Genomic DNA, 26,034 nt, shown 5'->3' on the forward strand with positions numbered 1-26,034 from the left:
CATCTAAATATAAAAATAGAATCATCAACCGCCATTTCATATTTATAATAAAATAAAATTGGAAGGAAACCATATAGCATATTACAAATTAAATGATAATATTTGGCAAAGAACTCTATCTTCTCTCAAAATCGAATCGAGGATCAAAAGTTCTCCTATTTTTTTTCAAACTGAGACATAAGATTCCTTGAGAAAACCATTCAATTAATACAAGGGAAGAAGTATCTTTGTATCTTAATAAAATAGCTCTTCTTGTCAATAGTGTAACAAATGCAATTACATGTTGATCTGAAGATGAAATACCCTGAATATGATGTGGAACTATACCAAATAGAACAGTCAACCTATTAGGTTGTAAATTCATTTTCAGAGCTTTAGATCTTGTTGGAAATAAAGACTTCCAAAACGATTTTAATGATGAACATGCCAGAACATATGTGACAAAGTAGCTACTTCAGTTTTATATATATCACAGCATTTGTCTATACTAGGAAATATTTTAGATAGTCTCTCCTTTGTTAAATAATAACGGTGAACAATTTTAAAATGAATTAAACAATGGAATATAGAAGAACAATTTCCGTTTTTCAAAACTCGAAGCCAATCTTCATTAACAAAGATCATATGAAGTTTTCTCTCCCAATCTTGTTTAATCTTTAGTGATATGTTCTCATTTGTAACAAAAATAAGTTATACATTCTGCCAATGGAAACTTTCTCTAAGGGATTCAATTTCAAAATGGTATCTAACAAATCAGATTCTTGTAAATATGGAAACTTAGGTAAGCATTGTTGTAAAAAATGTCGAAACTGAACATATTCCAAAAAATGTGTATGAGCGAGAGAAATTTTGTCAATTAGCCCTTCAAAGGTCATCAATCGACCATCACAAAATAAATCTCTAAAAGAATGGATCCCTTTATTGTTCCATAGGAGAAAAATGGGGTCAGTTGTTGAAGGTTTAAAAGAAAAGTTTCGATATAAAAAACTAGACAACTAAATTGTTTCAAATTTAAAAAATTACGAAACTGAACCCAAATCCGTAGGAATAGTTTAATAACCGGGTAAAGATTGAAATTTGGAATTTTGGAGAGCTGTAAAGGTAATGGAGCTGCTAATATTGAAGTTAAATGAAATTGTTTAACAGCTTTTAATTCCAAATCAACCCATAATGATTTTTGTTTCTTATCAAGCCAGTATAACCGAAAACATAATTGTCTAATATTCACATCCCAATAATACAGTCTTAAATTAGGAAGTGCAAGACCACCATCTTTTTTAGATTTTTGTAAATTATACTTATTAATTCTTGGTCTCTTATTGTTCCAAATAAAGGAAGAAATAAGAGAGTCAATTTGGTCGAAAGATTTTTTAGTTAAAAAGATAGGTATACCAAACAAGGCAGTAAGGGGATTTGGGTCAAATTGGACCCAAAAAAAGTTGTGAAAAGGCATGGAATACTTCCCGCCAAAACTTTTCAATTGTAGGGCAAAACCAAAACATATGAATTAACGAGGCATCAGCAGAGTTGCATTTATTACAAAGTGGAGAAACATTCTGGTAAAAACTGGAGAGCTTCTGTTCATAATCGTATGCTCTATGAACCACTTTATATTGTAGAAGAGAATGACGAGCACAGACAGATGATTTATTAACCCGTTTAAGAATTCTATTCCATCTATCATCAGAAATCTGACAATTTAGGTCATCCAACCAAGCTCTTTTTATTTTATCAAAGAAGTCTTGTCTAGAATCAATCAACAAGTTATAGATACCGGTAATAGAACCATTTACAAAGGTGTCCTCGTAAACCTCTTCTGCGCCCTGTCCAAAGCCTCGATATCCTTCCGAGAATGGGGGCGGCCAGAACTGTATGAAACACTCCAGATGTGGTCTAACTAGTTTTATAAAACTGTGTTACGAACTGTAACGTTTTAGAAACGAAACAGCAAAAACAGAGTTCACACTGGAGTCTGATTTTGATGTTAAACCCATTCTCTTTATTAGTATCTACTTCTAACATAGTAATTTAAAGAAATAAAAAAAAGTTAGCAGTGTTATGTGTATACATGTGTAAATATAATTCCCAGACTATCGAGCCTGAGGGAACAAAGCTCAGAGTCTTGAGATGGTAAAGTAGGAAAGTTCAGTAATCCACGGAATAAATGATAGGAGAGAGATATTTGTAATCCAGGGTTAAACGTAGAGAAAAGGCCGTTACATCAAAATAACCGTCGACGAAGTTCTTATCCGTTGAATCCGTCCACATACGAGTTATCAGCGAAAGTGACCTGTCACAGGAATACCGTGTTCCCGGGGTTACCACACAACAGGCCCAGGCAAGGATTAACACAAGATATCCTCAAATCCACTGTTATGGATTGTACGAAGCGACAGCCACACACGTTCGTTGTGGTTCCGTGTACCGATGATCAACCCACTCTTGTGGGCACAGGAGAGTTCCAAGCCTCAGCTGCGACTATCTGAAGAAATCAGCTTTTCCTGTCTCTCTCTCTCTCTCTTTAGACTGGCCGACTGCCTGTCTGCTGATCGCTCTCTCTCTCTCTTATGGTTCAGTGCACAGTCAGCGCTGTCAGCCTGTGACTGACGTCATAGTCCCGCCTCCTCACGCCGGCGCTCTTAAAGAAACAGTCACAGTACGACCGCAGGCTCGTAACAGCCGCAACACAACTTCCCGACTTTTGAACTCAATGCTTCATCTAATAAAGAAAACCATGCCATTTGCCTGCTTAACCACCCGATCAATTTGTGCTGTCTCTTTCAGGGAGCGATGAACTTGGAGTCTAAGATCCCTCTGATCATCAACACTGTTCAGGGTTTTGCATTTAACAGTGTACTGTCGCATACATTCGTCCTACCGAGCTGCCAATTTGATCATCAATAATCAAATCTCACTGCGATTTCTCAGGTCCTGTTGAATTTATTGCCAAGTGCACAAGTACGGGAAGGTACAGGTACAGAGAGACACTGACTTGTGGCAGCATCACAGGCAAGTACATTCAGATAACACACGGAACACAAATGATACGATTCTTTGTCAGTAACAATCTGTAAATATCTTTTATGTCATTAACAATGTATAAAATATATTGTGTCATGATCAATATTAAAATCTGCATTTTGTGTCAATAACAGACTTGCAAAGTTTGAATTTGGTCCCTGTCTCCATTCCTCCTCTAATCCACAACCAGATCCTTTGTTTTTGTCACTGTGCTGTCTTTACGACAGTTATTTAGTTTATAATATTTTCGCTTAGTGATTCATTCAATAGTATTTTCTAGTTAGAATTAGAAGTGTTTAAAGTATATTCATTGCATGTAAAATATATCGGCATGCGATGACGTCACATCCGGTTTCGCCGCGTCTTGTGGGAAAACACCGGTTTGAAATTAGCGCGAGGGTGGGGGCTTTCCACGAGGCTCACCTGAGCACAAGCAGTTTTGCAGGCATGAGAAATCACAGTGAGAGCAACGCTGTAAGTTAATAGATAATCGATATATTGAACTAAGATATTAATGCTGATCCTGTTAGAGGTAACGACGGTAGATAATGTTTATGCTTTCGTTAGTTAAAGAGTCGCGGATAGTTTGCATGGAAGTGTATTTAAAGTAGTCAATGGAGCAGGTAACCTCTCCCTGTATACTGCACCTTAGTGTAATGTAGTTATAGTCACCTTTGCAAGTATTTACACTTGAAATGTGATATTAAGGAAGGAACAAATACTGTATCAATCTTGTATTGTTTTATCAACAGTTTTCACCATATGTTAATGTGAAGAGTGAACAGTAAATGGTTAATCTTACTGCGATCTGGTTCTTATTAACTGTGGTTTATCCGGACGTTAAATTCGGCGTTTCGTTACACCCGAAGGAGAACGTTACAGTCACAATGAGGGAGAGATTGTTTTCTTGACACCACTGTGTCGGGGTGACGACTTCTTCTCTGTAGGCTGCCTCATTATTATTTGGTATTCGGCCGATCAAAGGAGTGTCGTCAGCAAATCTAATTAGCAGATTGGAACCCGCCACTGCAGCCCCACCGTGCACTATGTACTGATTGCAAAGCTACGAAATTGCATGTGAATAGCCTTCCCTCCCCCCAACTCCACTCTTTCTGCGTCACCAGTAGACTGGGACATCTCTCATCTCGCTGCCTCCGCCAGGACATTAAACTGTGAACAACTGTGGTCAGGGACTGATCTCTGGGGTACTCCAAACGCTACCCCCTTCCAGTCTGAAAACGACCCACTCATCCAGACACACACTACCGGCAGTTTATCATCTCCAACGAAAAAGCCTAACACCTACTCCCGTTGTTCAATATCATTGCTAACTCTGAGATTACAACCATCAAATACCAGGAGGGACATAATAATCAGAAAGTCTCTAGTCACAGCCGTGTAAATAAAATGTGATCTCAGTGGGTGTGTGGCGCATGCTCAGAATGCGAAGGAGACAGACAGACTGAGCCAAGTCACAGACTGATGAAGGGGAGGAATGATCCATTTTGATACAGAGAGGGAAGCAGAGAGTTTGATATTGTGCCTGGTGCCGAAACTGCGGTCAGTTTGAAGATGAAGTATTATTCCTCCAAATTGTTTGGAGCTGTGACAGTGTTTTTATCAGAAGGCACCATGGAGAGTAGATGATCTGAGTTGAAATGCTGTCCTTCCCCTCCTACTGGCCTTGCATGGAGTAGACGTGTTTCTCGAACAGCTTCGTTCTTTTTAAGTTACTGAATCCAATCCGCGTTGATGTTTCGTGCTAAAACTTCTGGTAAAAAGAAGCGGATCCTTCTGTGACTGGGGAAGCTATTGCGGAGCTAATTCGGAAAGCTCAGAGCGAAACGTCTGAACGACATTCGGATGTGTGTTTAAAGGCTACCACAGAGCTTAAACGGATGGAGATTCTGCTGCAGACTATTCAAAACACGTTGCAGGAACCGACTACTCAGATTCAGGAACATGAGGATGCTGTAACGAGAGTCGATACTAAGACGGATGAGTTGGGGAAGTTCGGAGATAAATAATCGAAAATCGTTGAATCTCTAAGACAAAAGATTGTCGCCTTGAGAATAGATCAAGAAGGAACAATATGCGAATTGTGGGTCCAGACTCCGCCTAGAATAGACCGGGCACACCGAGCCCCAGTGTTTAAATCCTCTTCTCAACAGGAACCTCGACCTGTGGTCATTGCGTTTCTTGAAAAGAAAGGTTACTATAATTCGCCATCTCGTCGGTTAGGTATGATTAACTTTGAAGATTATAAGATAAGGCTGGTCGAATATTATTTGCCCCAGGTATTAAATAAACGTTTTAAGTATTAAAAAGTCGTGGCTGAGTTATATAACAAAGGCTATAAACCTTCACTAAATTACCCCGCTCGCCTCAGGAATATTTTGAAAAATGAAATGTTGTCCTTCATCCACTTACAAGCTTTGTAAACTTATAACAGTGTAGAAAATTCAAGAGATTTGTGTTTAGGAATCTCAACCACAACAGCTCGTTAGTTCCGCTCTATCTGTCAGTTCACCAGCGCTTGAAAGCCGCCGATCCTTGAATGTGGGGGCGGAGATGCTGGAGAAGACAGCGCCCCACTCGCTCCAAGGAGAGCCCGAATACGTGACCATGTCCGCGATCTGTTTGGATACACCGCCATGACGTTATAGCACCGTGACTTCATTCACTGACTCTCATTTCGGAAGGGGTTCATCCGGCCATCGCAGATACACCAACAGCTTCACACTGGGAAGCGGCCGTTCACCTGCTTCGTGTGTGAGAAGAGACTCATTCAGTTAACCCACCTTGTGATGCTCCGGTGAGTTCACAATAAATAGAGGTCACATGTCTGTCCGGAGTGAGCAAAGAGTTTTACTCACTCATCCCAGCTGCTGCAACACCAGCAACTTCACATCAGGGAGGAAGTTCAAATCAGCTCCGTGTTAAATGTTTCACCATCTCGGTGACTGAAGGCAGCTGCAGGTCCATGAGGGACTGTTACTGTCAGATTCCGCAGTTCTTGCGGCTGCTCATCGCACACAGGACTGAACCCTGGTCACTGAGCATTTGAGGAGTCTGTTCTGCTGATGTTAGCCTTAAACTAGACTGGTGTTTAATACAATGCATCTGTGAAAGTTAAATCAGTTTTATCAAATCCCGTGCGTCAGGTACTTACTGTCTCTATCACACTCAAAATGCACACTAGAGAGGCCACTCAACCCATCTGATCCTTACCCATGCTTCTGTTCCATATCAGTTTATGAAAATCTACCCCTGCCGTTTCCCTCTCACTCTCCCTGATATGACAGGTTGCAACTAGTCACCACTCTGTGGGATAGGAGATTTCCCGTGAATTTCATAGAATAATAGAAATCTACAACAAATTACAAATGCTTTGCCCCACAATGTTGTGCCGACCATGTAACTTACTCTAGGAACTGTCTAGAATTACCCTACTGCATAGCCACCCATTTTCCTAAGCTCCATGTACCTATCTAAGAGTCTCTTAAAAGACCCTATTGTATCCGCCTCTACCACCGTCGCTGGCAGTGCATTCCACACACACACCACTCTTTGTTTTAAAAAGCTTGGCATTATCATCTCCTCTGTACCTACTTCCAAGCAGCTTAAACCTATTCGCCCTCGTGTTAGCCGTTTCAGCCCTGGGAAAAAGCCTCTGACTATCCATACGACCAATGCCTCTCACATCTTATACACCTGCATGAATTCTCTGCATGATTTTCTCCGGGCTGAACAAGACGATGAGCTCACTGTGGTTGTGACGTTGTTCAGGCCTCCGGACGAAGTTGGTTAAACTCCTTCTTCCCCGCTCTTTTCAATGTTTTGGGTCATTTTCACCAATTTTAAAGGGCTGTGCCTCAGACAGCAGGGTTGTTGCAATAGATCACTAACGGAGTCTTGCTTCGATGTTAAAACCATTATCTTCATTGGCATCTACTCCAAATATAAAAGATTTTATAAAGAAATAAACAGAAATTAACAGTGTTAAGCGTATATATAGCTCCCAAACTATCAAGCTTGGGAAACAATGCTTAAAGTCTTAAGATGATAAAGTGGAAAAGTTCAGTAATCCACGGAATAAGTGAGTGAGAGGAGAGATTTGTAAATCCACACGAAAATGTAGAGAGAAGGTAATTACGAAGAATTCCACACACATTCCACGCTGGGTAAACGAAATCGCAGTCGCCGAAGATCTTATCCGTGGATTAGTTCCGAAATCCACTTCGAAATATCACCAGGTGACAGTGACAGGAATATCGTCTTCAAGTGGTTACCACAGAACACTCGGATTCCAGGTAAGGGCCGACAAAAGTGATACCACAGGATACTCCAACAAATCCACACATATGGATTATACGAAGTGACAGCCAGACATCCGTCGTGCATTGCGTGCCGATGATCAACCCAATCTTTTGGGCATAGCAGTGACAAGCTGAATTCTCTCTCACTCTCACTCTCTCTTCCTCTCCCTCTCCCTCTCTCCGTCACTCTCTCTCTCCCCTCCCTCTCTCCCCTGCACTCTTGTCTCTGCTGCAGCGCATGTGTGACGTCACAGCTTCGCCTCACAGGCACTTAAAGCGACACTCACAGTAAACGAACCTGCGGTCTCGCAACACAATACACCTCTGAAGCCTGACAGCAGACTAGCGAGTGAATCTTCGATGGAGCAGAGTCAGAAACCAAGTTGCCAGTCAGGGATTTGGGGCTCCAGAAAGAGATGGGGCCTGGAGTTTACAAGGAGGAGGAAGAAGAGGAATCGAACCTGCAGGATGTGGCTACAAATGAATGATCAGACACATTTGGAAACTGCTTGATTGAGGTAAAAAAGGTGGTTAATTTCTGCAAAATACTGGAGGAAATCAATAGATCAGGCAGCAAATGTAGAGAGGAATAAATAGACAACGTTTAGGCCGAGCCCCTTTAGCATGCCTAGACTGTGTACTCCTCTGCTTAGTTGCTACCTGAACTGCACAGTTCCTCCAGCATTGTGTGCGTGTGTGTGTGTGTGTGTGTCTTTATTTCTGGCAACTGTAGAATCTCTTGTGTTTTATATCTGTCTTTGTAAGAGGGTTGTCCGAGAGGCATTAGATAAATGGAATGCCTGTTGATATTGAGTACATTCTTTTTGGGAGCTGCTTGCTACGTTAAATCAGCTACTGAGTTTTCTACATAGAAAGAAACCCGGCGGTGTGGACATGAAACTGGTGCTAGCAGGAATGTTTAATGGCACCTGGATTACCCATGAACCCCTGGGTTTAAAATTTCGCTGCTTCTGAAGCAACGATCATATGCGCAGGCATCAAGGTCGATGACGTCACAGAATAGCACGCATGCGCGCCGTACACAAAGGCGCTCCGGAGGATCGGTAAAGGTAGGAATGATTTTCCGGGCTGCTATTTTAAACACCGACTGCGGGACATTTGCTGGGAACTCCGGATATCGTAGCCGCAATCCTGGGACAGTCCTGCCCTCTTCCCTCTCTCTCAGCCCCTCGATCCGTACACGGGCCCCGGGGAGCTTCCGGTTGATGAGGGAATGGGAACAGATGGATCTCTCAGACAGAGCTGAGCTCCAGCTATCTAAATGCAAGGATTAGGAACTCGGAGAAAGGGAACAAAATCTTTTACATCAGCAGTTGAGAAAATCACCTTGGTTCTATCTCCGATCACAAACAAGAGAAAATCTGCAGATGCTGGAAATCCAAGCAACACACACAAAATGCCGGAGGAACTCAGCATTAGTACTCTTTTCCATAGATGCTGCCTGGCCTGCTGAGCTCCTCCAGCATTTTGTGTGTGTTGCTAGAGCTACCTCCTCTCGTTCTGCCCTTTTCTACCGGTGAGAACATGTTTTGTCCCATTCTCTCTGGGTACGTAATGATATCAAACAACTTTGTCCTGGGGAAAAAGCAGCTTTCATATTACAAATGTGCCAGACTCCAATGAGACAGACTACTGCCCTTCCCTTCATATTCATTGGCATTGCCATCACTGAGTTCACCACCATCTGTCACTTGGGGGAGGGTTCAGGGGAAATACTTATGTACAATACGGAAACTGGTGTTGCAGTATTGTGGTGATGCAAAATTTGCTGGAGAATTTGCAAGTGGGGAGTGATATTTGGAAATCTGACCTTTGATAGTATCATTTAGCAAGCAAATCACATGTGGACGGTTTGCAAAAGTTCTAGTGAGAAAATCCTTTATAACCCACAACAGGCCTGTTACATAGTTTGTGTGAGAGTGCCTATGAACTCGATCAAACCCAGAGGAGATCAAAGTTCTTATCGACAGTGAGTTGCTAGCTGTTAAAAGAAATACCTCCCTATTTAAAATTCAGTGTGCATGTTGTCAGTGGGTAAAAATTGCACAGCACAAGGTGTTTCAGCACACCGGTCATTACAAATTAGACGGGACATTGGTGGGAAGGTGGGGAGACCTCCAGTGCCCCTGATACCCTCACATACAAGATGTGCATCCAGCTGCAGCCTGTAACCCTGAGCTTTAAGGAGCTGGAGCTGGAAATGGATGAATTCTGGATCATCTAGGAGTTGGAGGGGGTGATAGTTATAACATCAAGAGAGGTGAGTTACACCCAAGGTGCAGGACACAGTAAACTGGGTGAGAGTCAGGAAGGGGAATGAGGTTAAATAGCCGTCACAGAGTACTCTTGGGGTCATCTCATACAACAACAGGTAGACCACTTTGTAAACTGTTGGGGGGATTACCTGGCAGAGGAAAGTCAAATGTCCATATGTTCTCAACCCCAGATCCATTGATATCAATAGGGGTTAGCCTGTCTCCATTCCTTTGTAGTCCACAACCAGTTCCCTTGCTTTTGTGACATTGAGGGAGAGGTTGCTTTCTTGACACCCAGACAGACGTTGTTCAGACCTCAGACAGAGTCAGCAGACAAAAGGTTGAGCATGGTGCGATGAATGTGCTGAGCTGTGTATATCACAATGCAAGAAGCATCGTAGGAACGCCCGATGAGCTCAGGACAGGGAATTGTGATATTGTAGCCATTATTGGGACTTGGTTGCACCGAACACTCTGAGAGATTTAGAGGAGCAAACTTTGCAGAGATTGCAGTCTATGCTAAAAAACAAAGGTTGATATAGTAAGCGATTTTAACTTTTTATATATTTAAGGACCAAATGGGGTAGAGTTTGTCAAATGTGCCCTTAATCAGGATGTAGAATTCCCGATGTAGAAGTGTGCAATAAGCTGTTAGGAAATGATCCATTGTTAGTGACTGAAATTAGTGTATGTAAACACTTCATATCTAGCGATCGTAACAACATAAGAGTCCAAGTAAATATGGAAAAAAAAAGCGGGCTGGATGATGAGCTGAGATTCTAAATTGGAGGAAGTTCAATTCTGATGGTATCAGAAAGATCTAACAAGTGTGGATTGGGACTGGCTGTTTTTCTCGAAAAGCAGTACTTGCAAGTGGGAGTTCTTCAGAAGTGAGGGTATAGAGTTTGTATATGCCTGCCAAAATAAAAGTTGTAAGGTAACTGGTGCAGGGAACCGTGGTTTTCAAGAGATATTGAGGTCCCGGGTATTTTGTTCCTCTAAATGTCTCAGACTGCTGGGTGCTACCAAGAATCATTAATGGCTACAGTATCATAATGCCATGCCCTGAGCTCATCTGACTTTTTGTTTTAGAAACTTTGTTTCTAAAGCTTCCTAATAGTTTTTGCTCTTTTGTTTGCCCTCTCTTAGGTGTTTCTGTTGGCTTTGTCTTCTTATTCCAGCCACGGTTGTGTCCTCCTGCCGTTTCAATGCTTCCACTTCTTTGGGATGTATCGATCACTCAGTTCCCGAATTGCTCCCGGAAACTCCAGCCATTGCTGCTCCATTGTCAATCCTACCTTTTCCCTTCCAAACAAGTTTGGCCAGCTTCTCTGTTATAGAAATGTGGAGAAGTTCAGTACAGGAACAGGCTATTTAGCCCATTTTGTCAATGCCAAAAGAACATTAAAGCTTTCTAATGCAACTACCTGCACTGGAACCATCGGCCTCCATACCCCTACCATCCAGGCTCCCATCCAAACTTTTCTTAAGTGGTAAAATTGAGCTCATGTTCACCACTCGTGCTGGCTTCTTTTCCACACTCTCACGGCCAATTCAATGAAGAGGTTTTACACATATTCCCCATAAATTTCACCTCCCCACTTAACCCATCACTTCTGGTTGTCATCACACTTAACATCAGTTGAAAAAGCCTGCTTGAATTTACCTGTTCTATGCCCTTATATTTTTTCTACACAGGAACAGAAAACCTACAGCACAATACAGGCCTTTTGGCCCACAAAGCTGTCCCAAACATATCCTTACCTTCGCCAAGGCCCTCTAATTTTCTAAGCTCCAGGTATCCATCCAGGAGTCCCTTAAAAGACCCTTTCGCTTCTGCGTCCACCAGGGCTGCTCACCAATCTCTGTGTAAAAAAAAACTAACTTCGATACTTTGAACAATTCCTCAATGCAATGTATAATTTCCTTGTCTCTGTTTAGTGCATTTTTTAGGTGTATAAGATGATGAGGGGCATTGATCGTGTGGATAGCCAGAGGTTTATTCTCAGGGTTGAAATGGCTAACATGAGGGGGCATAGTTTTAAGGTACTTGAAAATAGATACCGAAGGGATGTCAGGGTTATTTTTTTTTTGCACAGAAAGTGGTGGGTCTGTGTAATGCACTGCCAGCAGCGGTGGTCAATGCAGATACAATAGGGTCTTTTAACAGCCTCTTAGATAGGAATATGGTGCTTAGAAAAATAGAAGTCTATGCACTTCGGAAATTCTTCGCAGTTTCTAGAGTAAGTTACATGGTTGGCACAACATTGTGGGCTGAATGGCCTGGAACAATAGACAATAGATAGTAGGTGCAGGAGTAGGCCTTTCAGACCTGCTAGCCAGCACTGCCATTCACTGTGATCATGGCTGATCATACACTTTCAGTAACCCATTCCTGCCCTCTCTCCATATCCCTTCACCCCACTATAAGATGTCTATCTAACTCTCTCTTAAATGCATTCAGAGACTTGGCCTCCACTGCCTTCTGGGGCAGAGCATTCCACATATCCACCACTCTCTGGGTGAAAAAGTTTAGGCATCTCTGTTCTAAATGGCCTACCTCTTATTCTTAAACTGTGGCCTCAAGTTCTGGACTCACCCATCAGCGGGAACTTTCTTACTGCCTCCAGTGTGTCCAATCCCTTAATAATCTTATAAGTTTCAATCAGATCCACTCTCATCCTTCAAAATTCAAGTGTATACAAGCCCAGTGGCTCCAATCTGTCAACATATGACAGTCCCACCATTCCAGGGATTAATCTTGTGAACCTGCGCTGCACTCCCTCAATAGCAAGAATATCCTTCCGCAAATTTGGAGACCAAAACTGCACACAATACTCCAGAACATGCTGTAGATTTCTATGTTCTAGGTTGAACAGCGAAATCACTTTTTTTCTTTAATCTGTGCAGGGTCCATGATTTTAATGCCAGTTTTCCACACTCCCATAGAGCCTTTCTCCATCTCCTGAGTAAACATAGATGAAAAATTATTTAAGATCTCCCCCATTTGCTTTCGTTCCACAAGTGGATCACCATTCCGGTCTTCCAGAGGACCAGCTTTGTGCCTTACAATCCTTTTGCTCTTGATCTATCTGGAGAATCCCTGTGGATTATCATTCATCATTTCTGCAGGACAATCTCATGCCATCTGGATTTATTTCTTATGTGTTCTCTTGCATTTCTTATCCTGCCTATCCCTGTTATACAACTTCATTTTATGCTTCACCAGGGTCTCAATATCCCTTGAAATCCAAGGTTCCCTACAGTTTTTTATCTTCACTTTTTATTCTGAGAAGCAAATTCCCCCTTTGTACTTTAAAAATTTGGCTTTGAAGGACTCCCATTTACCAAACACACCTTTGCCATAAAGCAGCCTGTCCCAGTCCACAGTTGCCAGATCCTAGTATCTTAATTCAAGCCCTGAACACATCCACCTTTCCTACGCTGCTCCTTGTATTGAAATATACAGGGCTCAGCATATTCACTGCACCATGCTCAACTTTTTCATTCCTGACTTTGTCGGAGGACTGAACACCAACTGTCTCCATCACCCCTCCACTATCTGTTCTATTATTCAGGCTCCCATTCCCCCTGCAAGTTTAGTTTAGCCCCCCTTACCCCCACCTCCCTCCATGCAGATCTATCACCCCTTTGGCTTTCCTCTCCCAGATCAATAAAAAGGAGGTGCATACCAGGTACAGGCAGATAGGAACAAATGGGGTACTTATGAAATACAGGAAATTCAAGTGAACACATATGAAAAAAAAAATAAAAGGAGGCATGAGCTTACCTGGGCAGCGAAGGTGAAGGAGAATCCTCAGGGATTCTGCAGATATGTTTAGAGCAAATAGATTGCAAGGGAAAAAATTAATCCTCTGCATCAGAATGGTAATCCATATGAGGAGACAAAGTAGATGGGGGAGATTATTTTTGCATCCGTATTTACACTGGAGATGGACACAGAGTCTATAGAAGTGAGGCAAAGCAGCAACAACTTCTTAAGGCAAATTAGTGTGGATAAATCTGGGACTCTGGGACTCTGCGGAGGACAAGTGCAGAAACTGTCAGGGCACAAGCAAAGATATTTAAATAATCCTCAGTGGCAGGTGAGGTATTGGAGGATTGGAGGACACTGTTTGAGAAAGGCTCTAAAAATAAACTAGGAAATTGTACATTGATGAGCTTGACATCAGTAGTGACGTTATGTGCTGGACCCGGACAAGTATTTGGATAGATGTGGACTGATTAAGGATAGACAGCATGGCTATGTGCATGGCAGGTCATTTCTAACTAATCTTATAGAGTCTCTCGAGGAAGTTATCAGGGAAGTGGATGAAGGCAAGGCAGTGGATGTTGTCTACATGGACTTTAGCAAGACACTTGACAAAGTCTCATATGGGAGGTTGGTCAAGAAGGTTCAGTCAATCAGCATTCAAGATGAGATAGTAAATTGGATGAGACACTGACTTTGGCAGAAGCCAGAGTGTGGTAGCAGATGGTTGCCTCTCTGACTGGAGGCCTCTGATTAGTGGTGTGCCACAGGGATCAGTGCTGGATCTGTTGCTGTTTGTCATCTATATCAGTATTCTAGAGGATAGTGTGTTTAACTGTATTAGCAGATCTGTAGATGAAATGAAGATTGGTGGTGTAGTGGTCAGCGAGGAGGACTATCATGGCTTGCAGTGTTATCTGGACCCACTGGGAAAATGGATTGAGAAATGGAAAATGGAATTTAATGCAGACAAGTGTGAGTTGTTGAACTTTGGTCTGACCTACCAAGGGAGGTCTTTCAGAGTGACTGGTCGGGCACAGAGGAGTGTTGTAGAAGAAAGGGACCTGGGAATACAAGTCCTTAATTCACTGAAAGTGTTATCACGGTTAGATAGAGACGGAAAAAAAGATTTCAGCCCATTGGCTTTGATGAACCAAATACTGACAATAGATGGATGTTATGTTGACTTGTAGAAGACATTGGTGAGGCCTAATTTGGATTATTGTGTGCAGTTTTGGTCACCTACCTACAGGAAAGATGTAAAAGAGTTTCAGAGAGTTCAGAGAAATTTCACAAGGATGTTGCCAGGTCTGGAGGGCTTGGATTATAAGGAAAGATTGAACAGGTCAGGACTTTATTCTCTGGAATGTAGAAGATTGAGGGGAGATTTGATTGTGGTAGAGGGGCATAGATAGCGTAAATGCAAGCTGGCTTTCTCCACTGAGACAACAAGAGGCCATGGGTTAAGGGTGAAACATGAAACGTTAAGGGAAGCATGAGGGGAATTTCTTCACACAGACGGTCTTCCGGATGTGGAATGAGCAGCTAGCACAAGTGGTGCATGCGAGCTTGATTTTAACATTTAAGAGGTTCGTGTAGGTACCTGGATTGGGAGTGGGCAGTTTAAATAGTTCAGCACAAACTAGATGGCCCAAAGGGCCTGTTTCTGTGTTGAAATTTGCTATGACTGTGACAACAACCTGAAATAATACAAAAATTCACCCTAAGTCCTTTTAACAGCTGTGCGGACCAACCAGTCATTTCAGCAGGAATTTTTATATGGCGTTAAAACTGTGGCACATTAAGTTAATAATACATAAAAGAAAATCCCAGCTGCACGTCAAGAGACTATTTGTGTGAGACTGTTTCAGTTACTGTGGGGCCAGGCACCCATGCAGCTCAGCAGAAACGGGGAGTAATACCAATGGAGAGAGTCAAACTGAGCCAGGGTATAAACTGGAGATGGCAAAAATGCCCCATTCTTATAGAGACAGGAAGAACATCAGAGAATTGATGGTCATTCCAGATACCAGCACTCTGCCCAGTCAGAAGAAGATTTCAGACAGACAGACATACTTTATTGATCCCGAGGGAATTTGGATTTTGTTACAGTTGCACCAACCAAGAATAGAGTAGAAATATAGCAAAATAAAACCAAAAATAATTAAATGATAATAAGTTATGCAAAGTGGAAATAAGTCCAGGACCAGCCTATTGGCTCAGAGTGTCTGACATTCTGAAGGAGGAGTTGTAAAGTATGACGGCCACAGGCTGGAATGACTTCCTGTGACACTCAGTGTTGCATCTCAGTGGAATGAGTCTCTGTCTGAATGTACTCCTGTGCCTAACCAGTACATTATAGAATGGATGGGAGACATTTTCCAAGATGGCATGCAACTTGGACAGCATCATCTTTTCAGACACCACCGTCAGAGAGTCGAGTTCCACCCCCACAACATCACTGGCCTTACGAGTGAGTTTGTTGATTCTGTTGCTGTCTGCTTCCCTCAGTCTACTGCCCCAGCACACAACAGCAAACATGATAGCACTGGCCACCGTAGACTCGTAGAACATCCTCAGCATCATCTGGCAGATGTTAAAGGACCTCAGTCTCCTCAGGAAATAGAGACGGCTTTGACCATTCTTGTAGACAGCCTCAGAGTTCTTTGACCAGTCCAGTTTATTGTCAATTCGTATCCCCAGGTACTTGTAATCCTCCACCATGTTCACAGTGACCCTTTGGATGGAAACAGGGGTATCTGGTGCCTTAACCCCCCTCAGGTCCACCACCAGCTCCTTAGTCTTTTTCACATTAAGCTGCAGATGATTCTGCTCACACCATGTGACAGTTTTCCCACTGTAGCCCTGTACTCAGCCTCATCTCCCTTGCTGATGCATCCAACGATGGTAGAGTCATCAGAAAACTTCTGAAGATGGCAAGACTCTGTGGTGTAGTTGAAGTCTGAGGTATAGTTGATGAAGACAAAGGGAGACAGGACAGTCCCCTGTGGAGCCCCAGTGTTGCTGACCACTCTGTCTGACGCACAGTATTGCAAGCGCACATACTGTGGTCTGCCAGTATTTATCTGTCTAACTTGGGATTAACCTCACTGTAACAGTGTGATACCAGATCAAAGCTTGGCAACTCAAGTAATCTCATCTGTAATGTTGTCCTAAACCCATTGATGGATTCTGTATATCTTTTTACAGGTTAAAAATGAGAAGAAATTTGTCTCCAGGAAGCTCAAACATGGCACACCAGTTTTGTTGACTCTGTCTAGATATTTAATAAGTGGAGCAAGGGATTCAATCGACCATCCTTCCTACTCACACTGTGGGGAGGGATTAACTTGGTCATTTGACCAACTGGCAAGCCCGTCATTTTACACAGGAAAAAGGCCATTCACTTGCTCAGAAAGTGGGAATGGATTCACTCAGTTATCTCAATTGGAAGGTACAAGTTCACACTGGGCAAGGCCATTCATCTGTTCTGTGTGTGAGAAAGGATTCAGTTGGTCTTCCCATCTGTGGACACACCAGTCAGTTCACACCACACTGGGCAGAGGCTGGTCATCTGCTGAATTTCTGGGAAAGGATTCACTCAGTCATTTGACCTAATGGCTCACCAGCGAGTTCACACCAGGGAGCGGCCGTTCACCTGCTCAGTCTGTGATAAGAGATTCACTCACTCTTCCACCCTATGGAAACACCAGCGAGTTCATACTGGGGAGAAGCCATACATCTGCTCAGTCTGTGGGAAGAGATTCACTGAGTCATCCACCCTACTGGTACATCAGCGAGTTCACACTGGGGAGAAGCCGTTCACCTGCTCTGTCTGTGGGAAGGGATTTACTCGGTTATCCCACCTACAGAGTCACGAGCGAGTTCACACTGGGGAGAGGCCTTTCACCTGCTCAGTCTGTGGGAAGAGATTCACTGATCCATCCAACCTACAGAGACATCATCGAGTTCACACTGGGGAGAAGCCGTTCACCTGCTCAGAATGTGGGAAAGAATTCACTGAGTTATCCAACCTGCAGAGTCACCAGCGAGTTCACACTGGGGAGAAGCCGTTCATCTGCTCAGAGTGTGGGAAAGAATTCACTGAGTTATCCAACCTGCAGAGTCACCAGCGAGTTCACACTGGGGAGAAGCCGTTCACCTGCTCAGAGTGTGGGAAAGGATTCACTGATTCATCCACCCTACAGAGTCATCAGCGAGTTCACACTGGAGAGAAGCCGTTCACCTGCTCAGAATGTGGGAAAGGGTTCACTCATTTATCCAACCTACGGAGACACCAGAGAGTTCACACTGGGGAGAAACCATTTACCTGCTCAGAATGTGGGAAAGGATTCAGTGAGTCATCCACCCTACTGGTACATCAGCGAGTTCACACTGGGGAGAAGCCGTTCACCTGCTCAGAATGTGGGAAAGGATTTACTGCTTCATCCACCCTGCATAGTCACCAGCGCGTTCACACTGGGCAGAAGCCTTTCACCTGCTCAGTCTGTGGGAAAGGATTCACTCGGTCATCCAACCTACAGAGTCATCAGCAAGTTCACACTGGGGAGAGGCCGTTCACCTGCTCAGTCTGTGGGAAGAGATTCTCTCATTCATCCACCCTACAGAATCATCAGCGAGTTCACACTGGGGAGAAGCCATTCACCTGCTCAGTCTGTGGGAAGAGATTCACTCAGTCATCCCAAGTACAGAGTCATCTGCGAGTTCACACTGGGGAGAAGCCGTTCACCTGTTCAGAATGTGGGAAGGGATTTACTCAGTTATCCCAACTACTGAGTCATCAGCGAGTTCACACTAGGGAGAAGCCGTTCACCTGCTCAGTCTGTGGGAAGGGATTCACTGATCCATCCAACCTACAGAGTCATCAGCTAGTTCACACTGGGGAGAAGCCGTTCACCTGTTCAGAATGTGGGAAGGGATTTGCACAGTCATCCCAACTACTGAGTCATCAGCGAGTTCATACTGATGAGAGACCATTCCCCTGCTCAGTCTGTGGAAAGAGATTCACACATTCATCCACCCTACAGAGACACCAGCGAGTTCACACTGGGGAGAAGCCATTCACCTGCTCAGTCTGTGGGAAGAGATTCACTCGGTCATCTGACCTACAGAGTCATCATCGAATTCACACTGGGAAGAAGCCGTTCACTTGCTCAGAATGTGGGAAGAGATTCACTCATTCATCCACCCTACAGAATCACCAGCGAGTTCACACTGGGGAGAGGCCATTCCCCTGCTCAGTATGTGGGAAGAGATTCACTCGCTCTTCCACCCTGCAGAGACATCAGCAAGTTCACAATGGGGAGTGGCCATTGTTATGAATCCCTAGGTTTCATTTGCTGTGGACTGTCATTTGAAGAGAGAGACAGAGATTAAGAAGGTGAATCAGTCTGACTTACAGCTTATTTACATCGCTCGCAGCTTGTTTAGTTTTAACCGATGACACAGACACTCTGAGTCAGAAGGAGGAAAAACGGAAGGATCAAAATCCAGGAACCAGCGGCCAAGGGTCTGATGCGCCATCAATAACTCTCGGAGACCTGAGGCGAGATATGGGCTTTTATTAGCTGAAAAATTGAACACTCTCAGCAGCAGAACAGCAAGAGATCAAGGAGCCGTGCCTCCAATCTCCTTTATACAGGGGTCTGTGGGAGGACATAGGAGCAGTCAGCAAGGGGGGGGGAACGGGACGTGTCCTGTCAGGTATATGTAGTTCACCACAGGGTCGCTCTTTAGAACTTTCCTATGCCCACAATGGTAGGTTAATTATCAATTCACCATACTTCGAATGTGTGGTTGTGACCCTGTTTGATCCATATCAGTGGATCTGTTTTGAGGTATCCTGTGAAGACCACTGACGTCTTAACCCTTGCCTAGATGTGGTGTGGTAATTCATTTGAAGACAATACCCCTTGTGACAAGTCACTTTCGGTAATAATTCATATGTGGATTTGGAATGATGACAGATAAAGTATACAGCAACTGTCCTCTCATTTTACCACCATGGAACCTGTGGAATTTGACATAATTGCCTTCTCTTGATATTTACCCTGGATTACAAATATCTCTTATCATCTATTCTGTGGATGAACTGAACTTTCGCACTTTACCATCTCAAGACTCCAAGCTTTGTTTCCCCTGAGCTCAATAGTTTGGGAGTTATATTTACACACGTCTATACACATAACACTGTTAACTTCTGTTTATCTTGTTTAATTTGCATTTTTTTTAAGTAGATTCTATTAAAGATAGTGGTTTTAACATCAAAACCAGACTCCAGGTGTAATCTATTGCTGCTGGCTCGTTTCTAAAGCATTAAGGTTCATAACAAATTTGGGGCCTGCGTCTGGGATAGGACCAAATTTGGGGTCTATTGATCGATTTATTATCGATTTGATTGGGGAAATCCCTTTTGATTTATTTGTGTGTGGAAATCAGCAGCAATGGATACTGATAAATTTCTGGAAACGCCAACCCCTGAGGCATTAGTAAAAGCCAAAATGAATGAATTGCTGACTGTTGCTACTGGGCTGAATCTTAAGGTGTAAGGGTGTGTGAAGGACCAGGGTAAGTGTAAAACTGGGAGAGCAGGTAACGTTAAAAAAAAATACATGAGTTTTTTTTTAATATAATCTAGGCATCCACTCCCTTTTGCAGAGACTGGGATCCCTGGTTCAATCGGTAATGATGTTGTGCATTTCAATGTTCACCTCTCAGTCCTCAATTCTCTAAATGAAAGGGTTATCACATTTGATCTTTCTTCATATGATGACCCCACCACTCCAGGGATCAGTCTGGTGAATCTTCATTGCACTCTCTATAACAAACATTCTCTAACCTCTTTGTTAATCCTCTGTGGAATTAATTTCCATTTTCTTCTGCCCCGTGTTGCCTCAACCACTCACCCTGCACCCCGTCACTATTTCCACCTTCCCACCTCCTCCGTCGCATATATCCAACTCTCACTCCACATCTCTTGCCCAATCCGTACCCCTCACCTCTTTTTTCTGACTATTTCTGTCCACTCTCAGTCCAGAAGGAAGGTCTCAGCCTGAAATGTTAACGGTTCATTTCTCTCCACAGATGCTGCCCGACCCACTGAGTTCCTCCGACAGTTCGTTCTTTGGTGTATATAACCCTGTTAGTATGGGGAGTGGGATTCCAAGTACAATCTCAACAAAACACGCATAATTGTCACGTTTCCCGAATCATTGGCCCCACTTGCATGTCAAAAGTTTGCCGGTGTTTGCCCCCATGTGTGAATCCCTCTGCTCGCCACCACCGTGTGCTCAGACGGTTCCACAGATTTCCACCGGGACAAACATCCTGTCCGCCCCTCTCACACCATCTTTTTCCTATCAATAAAATCCCTCCTCTCCCTCCCCGCGGAACCGGCATCAAACCGACGGGCCGAACGGTCTCCTCTTACTTCGAGGCGATACATCAGACTCCGGCCGCAGGAGACGCTTCACAAACGCCCCAACTTCCCTCGGAGGGAAATTAAAATAAATCAGAAAGCGGACATTTACTCTGCTGTGATGGGGAGTTCGAGGTTGGAGTGGGGGTAACACCCTCTCAGCTTGTCCGCCTCTGCGACGGGTGGACGACACCGCGCACGTGAGGGCAGATCACGGTGTCAGGAGCGGGGGGAGGGGGGGGGTCGTCGTGACGTCACCTGTGGTGGTGCGCTCACATTTAAAAGCACCTTATTGGGCGTTCCTTATGATTTCGGAGGGACAACAACATTAATCACGGGTTTCATCACTCAATCCAGTGTTGTGAGATGTAAAGTCCCCTGTTATGTGTCCGGCTGTGCCGTGTTGTTGGTGGAGTGGGCAGCGTGGTGTTTGTCTCGATTCGGGTCACAACACCAGAATTGCCAGCGGGGTCCACACACAGTGTATTAGCCAACAGAAAACCTTTCGTCCCTGCAGTCTTTGTCTCCCGGTAAACAACACCCTGACAGTGTGGACCATAGGTATCCTTCTTCACCCACCCCGTTTTTGTTCACTTTATGAACATACAATCAATCCGTGCACGGTATATAATCTGTTGTTACTGTTGTGTTGTTGTGTTGCTCTGGAGCCGGAGTAATAATTATTTCGACCTCATTTACACGTGTCTGCTGAAAATGGAATTAAGCAACCCTGAATCTTGAATAAACATTTCAGCAGCTGAGCGTCACATTTCTGTCTCTCAGCGTTATTGCGGCAGAGCGCCACCTGGTGACAATGGAGTCCACAAATCAGTGTGTCCTGTTATTGCGGCAAATTACCACCAAGTGACAGTGTTGTCCACAAAAGGGGGAGGTTTACAGCGATAAGGAGGGGTGTCGGGGCTGGAAGCCAACTGCAAGTGGATGAAGTGCCAGACCTGCCGATAACCTCTCTCCTCATCACGAGTCAGGGTCCCAAACTGTCCTTCTATATGAGGCAACTTCTCAACATCGGGACTGTTGTGGTCATCTACTGTTTCCAGTTTTCCAGTTGTGGCCTCCTCGACATTAGTGAGACCCGATGTAGTCTCTGCTTTCTGCACTCTGTCCCGATGAGATTCTGCAGATGTTGGAGATGCAGAGTAACAGACACAAAATGTTGTAGGAAGTTAGGAGGTCCGGTAGCTTCTATAGAGGGGGATAAAGCAAAACAGAGATTTCCTGCCGAGACCCTTCATCGGGACTGGAAGTGCGGAGAAGCCGGAATAAGATGGTGCGGGGAGTGGAAAGTGTCCAAGCTGGTAGGTGATAGGTGAAGCCTGATAAAAGTGAAGGTGAGTGGGTGGGGGAGGAGGGAGATGAAGTGAGACGCTGTGAGCTGGCAAGTGGAAAATGCAAAGGGTTGAACAAAAAGGAATCTGATAGGATAGGAGAGTGGATAATGGGGGGAAAAAGTAAAAGCGGAACGAGAGAGAGACAATCCGCAGTGGGGAAGAGTGGAGACAGGATGGAGGAGACGGGCGTGTGGGTTGATGAAAAAAAAAGGTAGAGGTAGAAGTTAAAGATATCGATGTTCATGTCATTGAGGAGTAAACTACCCGGATGTAATATGAGGTGTTGCTCCTCCAACCTGAGAGTGCGCTCATCGTGTTAGTTAAACAATGAACCGGAAGGGAGAGTGGATTAATAATTTCCCTCTGGGATCCGTATTAAATCAATCCTCTCTCAACTTAAACCAGTGCTCTCTGATTGTTGATTCCACAAAGGTGGGGAAAAGGACTGCGCATATACCCCATTTCTGTACCCTCATGGTTTGGAACGCCTGCATAAGGTCACCTCAATCTCCTGCACTTCAAGGTGTGAAATCCCAACCTGTCCAACCTCTCTCCAGAACTCAGTCCCTCGAGTACCGGCACCATTCTCGTAAACCTCCCCTGCACTCATTCCAGCATGACGTCCTCTCTCCTGTAGCAGAATGACCAAACAGGAGGAAATCTGCAGCTGCTGGAAATTCAAACAACACACACAAAATGCTGGTGGCACTGTCAGAAGCACTGTCAGTGACGAAGGGTCTCGGCCCGAAAAGTCGACAGTGCTTCTCCCATTACATGTTGCCTGGCCTGCTGTGTTCCACCAGCATTTTGTGCAGAATGACCAAAACTGAATACAATAATCCAGGCGCGAATACTCTAATCCTAATGAAACCTCATTGGCCTCTTCTTCAGACCATGAGCCATGAGATATCGGACAGAGGCTGCTCAGCCAATCGAGTCTGCTCCGCCATTCCTTCGTGTCCAATTGATTATCTCTCAACCCCATTCTCCTGCCTTCTCCCCATAATCTTTCAACATCCATTTAAAATACACTCAATGACTTGACCGCTACTCCGTTCATGGGAATGAATTCTAAAGATTAAAATTCCTCCTCATCTCTGCTGTCAGTGGATGCCCTATACATTGAGGGCTGTCCTCTGGTCCCAGATTCACACAGTACAGGGTGCATCTTCTTCACAGCCACTCTGTCTATGCCTTTCAATATTTAATAGTCTTCATTGAGATCCCCTCTCTCTCTTCCAGACCAGCGAGTACAGGGTCAAAGCCGTCTAATGCTCCTCATACTTAACCATTGCATTCCTGGAATCACCCTCGTGAAACTTCTCCGGACCAGCTCCAATACGAGAGTAGCATTTTCTCAGATAACAGGTCGGAAACAACTCACAATACACCGAGCGATCTGACCAATGCGTTTTAAAGCTAGTGTCACATCCTTGCTATTATATGCTAACATTACTGTTGCCATCCTTAATCAACACAATCTGCAAGCAAACCAACAGGGACTCCTGCTCAAGGACTCCCAAGTACCTATGCTCTTCTGATTTTTGAATTTTCTCCCATTTTTTTTCTACGCCCCTATTCCTTCTACAAATTGTACATGACCGTTCCCTTGCATACACCGTGTTACATCCGCCACTTCGTTGCCTGTTCTCCAAACCTATCGAAGTCTTTCTGCAGACTCCCACTTCTCTCGAAACTACCTGCCCCGTACGTATCCTTGTATCAACTGCAAAGTTCGTCACCAAGGTATCAATGCCGTCATCCATATCATTCAGATTTAACATGAAACGATGCGGTCTCAATACTGACCCCTACAGAACACCATGAGATACGACAGCAAAACAGAAATGCCCATATTATTCTGACGCTTTCTCCCTTGTCAGTCAGCCAATCTTCGATCCAAACACGTCTCTTTCCTGTAATTCCATGAGCTGTCATCTTGTTAGGCAGCCTCACATGCAGCAACTTGGAAACATAGAAACATGAAAATCTTGCAGCACAGTATAGGCCCTTCGTCCCACAAAGCTGTGCCAAACCTTTGAAATACCTAGGCTTACTCATAGCCCTCTATTTTTCTGAGCTCCATATACCTATCCAGGAGTCTTTTAAAAGACCCTCTCATTTCGGCCTCCACCACCACCACCGGCAGACCATTCCACACACTCACCACTCTCTGCGTAAAAATCTTACCCCTGACATCTCCTCTGTACCTACCTCCAAGCACATTTAAACTGTGCCCTCTCGTGTAGTCATTTCAGCCCTGGGGAAAAGCCTCTGACAAACCCCATGATCGATGCCTCTCATCATCTTGTACACCTCTATCAGGTCATCTCTCATCCACCGTCACTCCAAGGAGAAAGGGCCGAGTTCATTCAACTTCTTCTCATAAGGAATTCTCCTCAATCCAGGCAACATCGTTGTAAATCGCCTCAGCAACATTTCTATGGCTTCCACGTCCTTCCTGTAGTGAGGCGACCAGGACTGCGCACTATATTCCAAAATGCGTCTGATCAGGGTCCTATATAGCTGCAACAGTAAGTCACGACTTTTAAACTCAGTCCAATGGTGGATGAAGGCCAATGCACCGTACGACTTCTTAACCACGGAGTCAACTTGTGTTGCAGCTTTGAGTGTCCTATGGACTGGAACCCCAAGATCCCTTTGATTCTGCACACTGTCAAGAGTCTTACCATTAATGCTATATTCTGCCATCATATTTGCCCCATCAAAATGAACAACCTCACACTTATCTAGGTTGAACTCCATCTGCCACTTCTCAGCCCAGTTTTGCATCCTGTCAATGTCCCACTGTAACCTCTATCATCCTTCCACACGATCCACAGCACCCACAACATTTGTGGCATTAGCAAAATTAATAAACCATCCCTCCACTTCCTCATTCAGGTCAATTATAAAAATCAGAAAGAGTAGGGGTCCCAGAACCGATCCCTGAGGCACCCCACTGATCACCGACCTCCATGCAGAATATGACCCGACTACAACCACTCTTTGCATTCTGTGGCAAGCCAGTTCTGGATCCACAAAGCAACGTCCTCTTGGATCCCATGCCTCCTTGCTCTCTCAACTAGCCTTGCATGGGGTACCTTGTTAAAGATCATCTGAAAATCCAAGCAAACAACATCCACTGCCTCTGCTTTATCTATCTTGCCTGTTATTTCCTCAAAATATTCCAAGAGATTTGTCAGACACTATTTCCTGTAAAGGAATCCTGCTGACTTTATCCTACTTCATCATCCTCCCCAATTACAGTACCCAAAACACTCACCCTTAATATACCCGGACATATTCCTGACCACTGAGCTCAGACTAACTGTCCTATCATCTCACTGGACAATATTTTTTTAAAGTGTTGCTTCCACAGAATTGTTTTGTTTATGATAGACTGCTTGACGATTAGCACAAATATAATTTCAGACTACTTGTATCAGGTAGGAATTTGGAAAAACGACAAATTATATTTTATTGAATATATTATATTTAATTGCATAATGGTGCTGATGCTTTGCAATAGTGCAACTAAGTTAAAAATATTTTGGTAATGGTTTTCATTTGTACTCAGTATCCGAGGCTTTTCGCTTAAGTGTCCAACAATAATTCGCAGCGTTGCTGGATTCAGTGGAAACGGCGTGAATAGATGAAGAGTCGGTCATCTTTGGTCCAAATTCCGTTTGGACCGTCGGGGTCACCAATGTAGCGATGTACTACATGCAGAGCATTCGGTAAGTCATTTTGAGACTAGTTTATTCAAACTTCGCGGCGCTGGCATTTAATCCTTAGCGCCCGCCCTCTCCGGGCGGAAATGACGCCAGAGCTGCATTACTAAAGTCTCTCCAGA

The 26,034-nt window shown here is 44.1% G+C and overlaps 2 protein-coding genes across 2 annotated transcripts in view; one reads left to right on the top strand and one right to left on the bottom strand.

The window, feature by feature from the left end:
- LOC132390284 (gastrula zinc finger protein XlCGF57.1-like) overlaps positions 1-26,034 on the bottom strand; it is a 67,029-nt gene that overhangs the window by 27,344 nt on the left and 13,651 nt on the right. The window lies entirely within an intron of this gene.
- Positions 8,365-21,017, top strand: LOC132390283 (gastrula zinc finger protein XlCGF26.1-like). The gene is made up of 2 exons (XM_059962896.1): positions 8,365-8,410; positions 16,599-21,017. Exon 2 carries the CDS (start codon positions 17,006-17,008, stop codon positions 18,728-18,730), a length of 1,725 nt encoding a protein of 574 aa, XP_059818879.1. The 5' UTR covers positions 8,365-8,410; positions 16,599-17,005; the 3' UTR covers positions 18,731-21,017.

The sequence above is a fragment of the Hypanus sabinus genome, unplaced genomic scaffold, assembly GCF_030144855.1.
Source record: "Hypanus sabinus isolate sHypSab1 unplaced genomic scaffold, sHypSab1.hap1 scaffold_830, whole genome shotgun sequence".
Lineage (NCBI taxonomy): Eukaryota > Metazoa > Chordata > Chondrichthyes > Myliobatiformes > Dasyatidae > Hypanus > Hypanus sabinus.

Bases quoted from the DNA above. Each gene is read 5' to 3' on its own strand.
- LOC132390283 (XM_059962896.1), top strand. From the start codon at position 17,006: ATGGCTCACCAGCGAGTTCACACCAGGGAGCGGCCGTTCACCTGCTCA.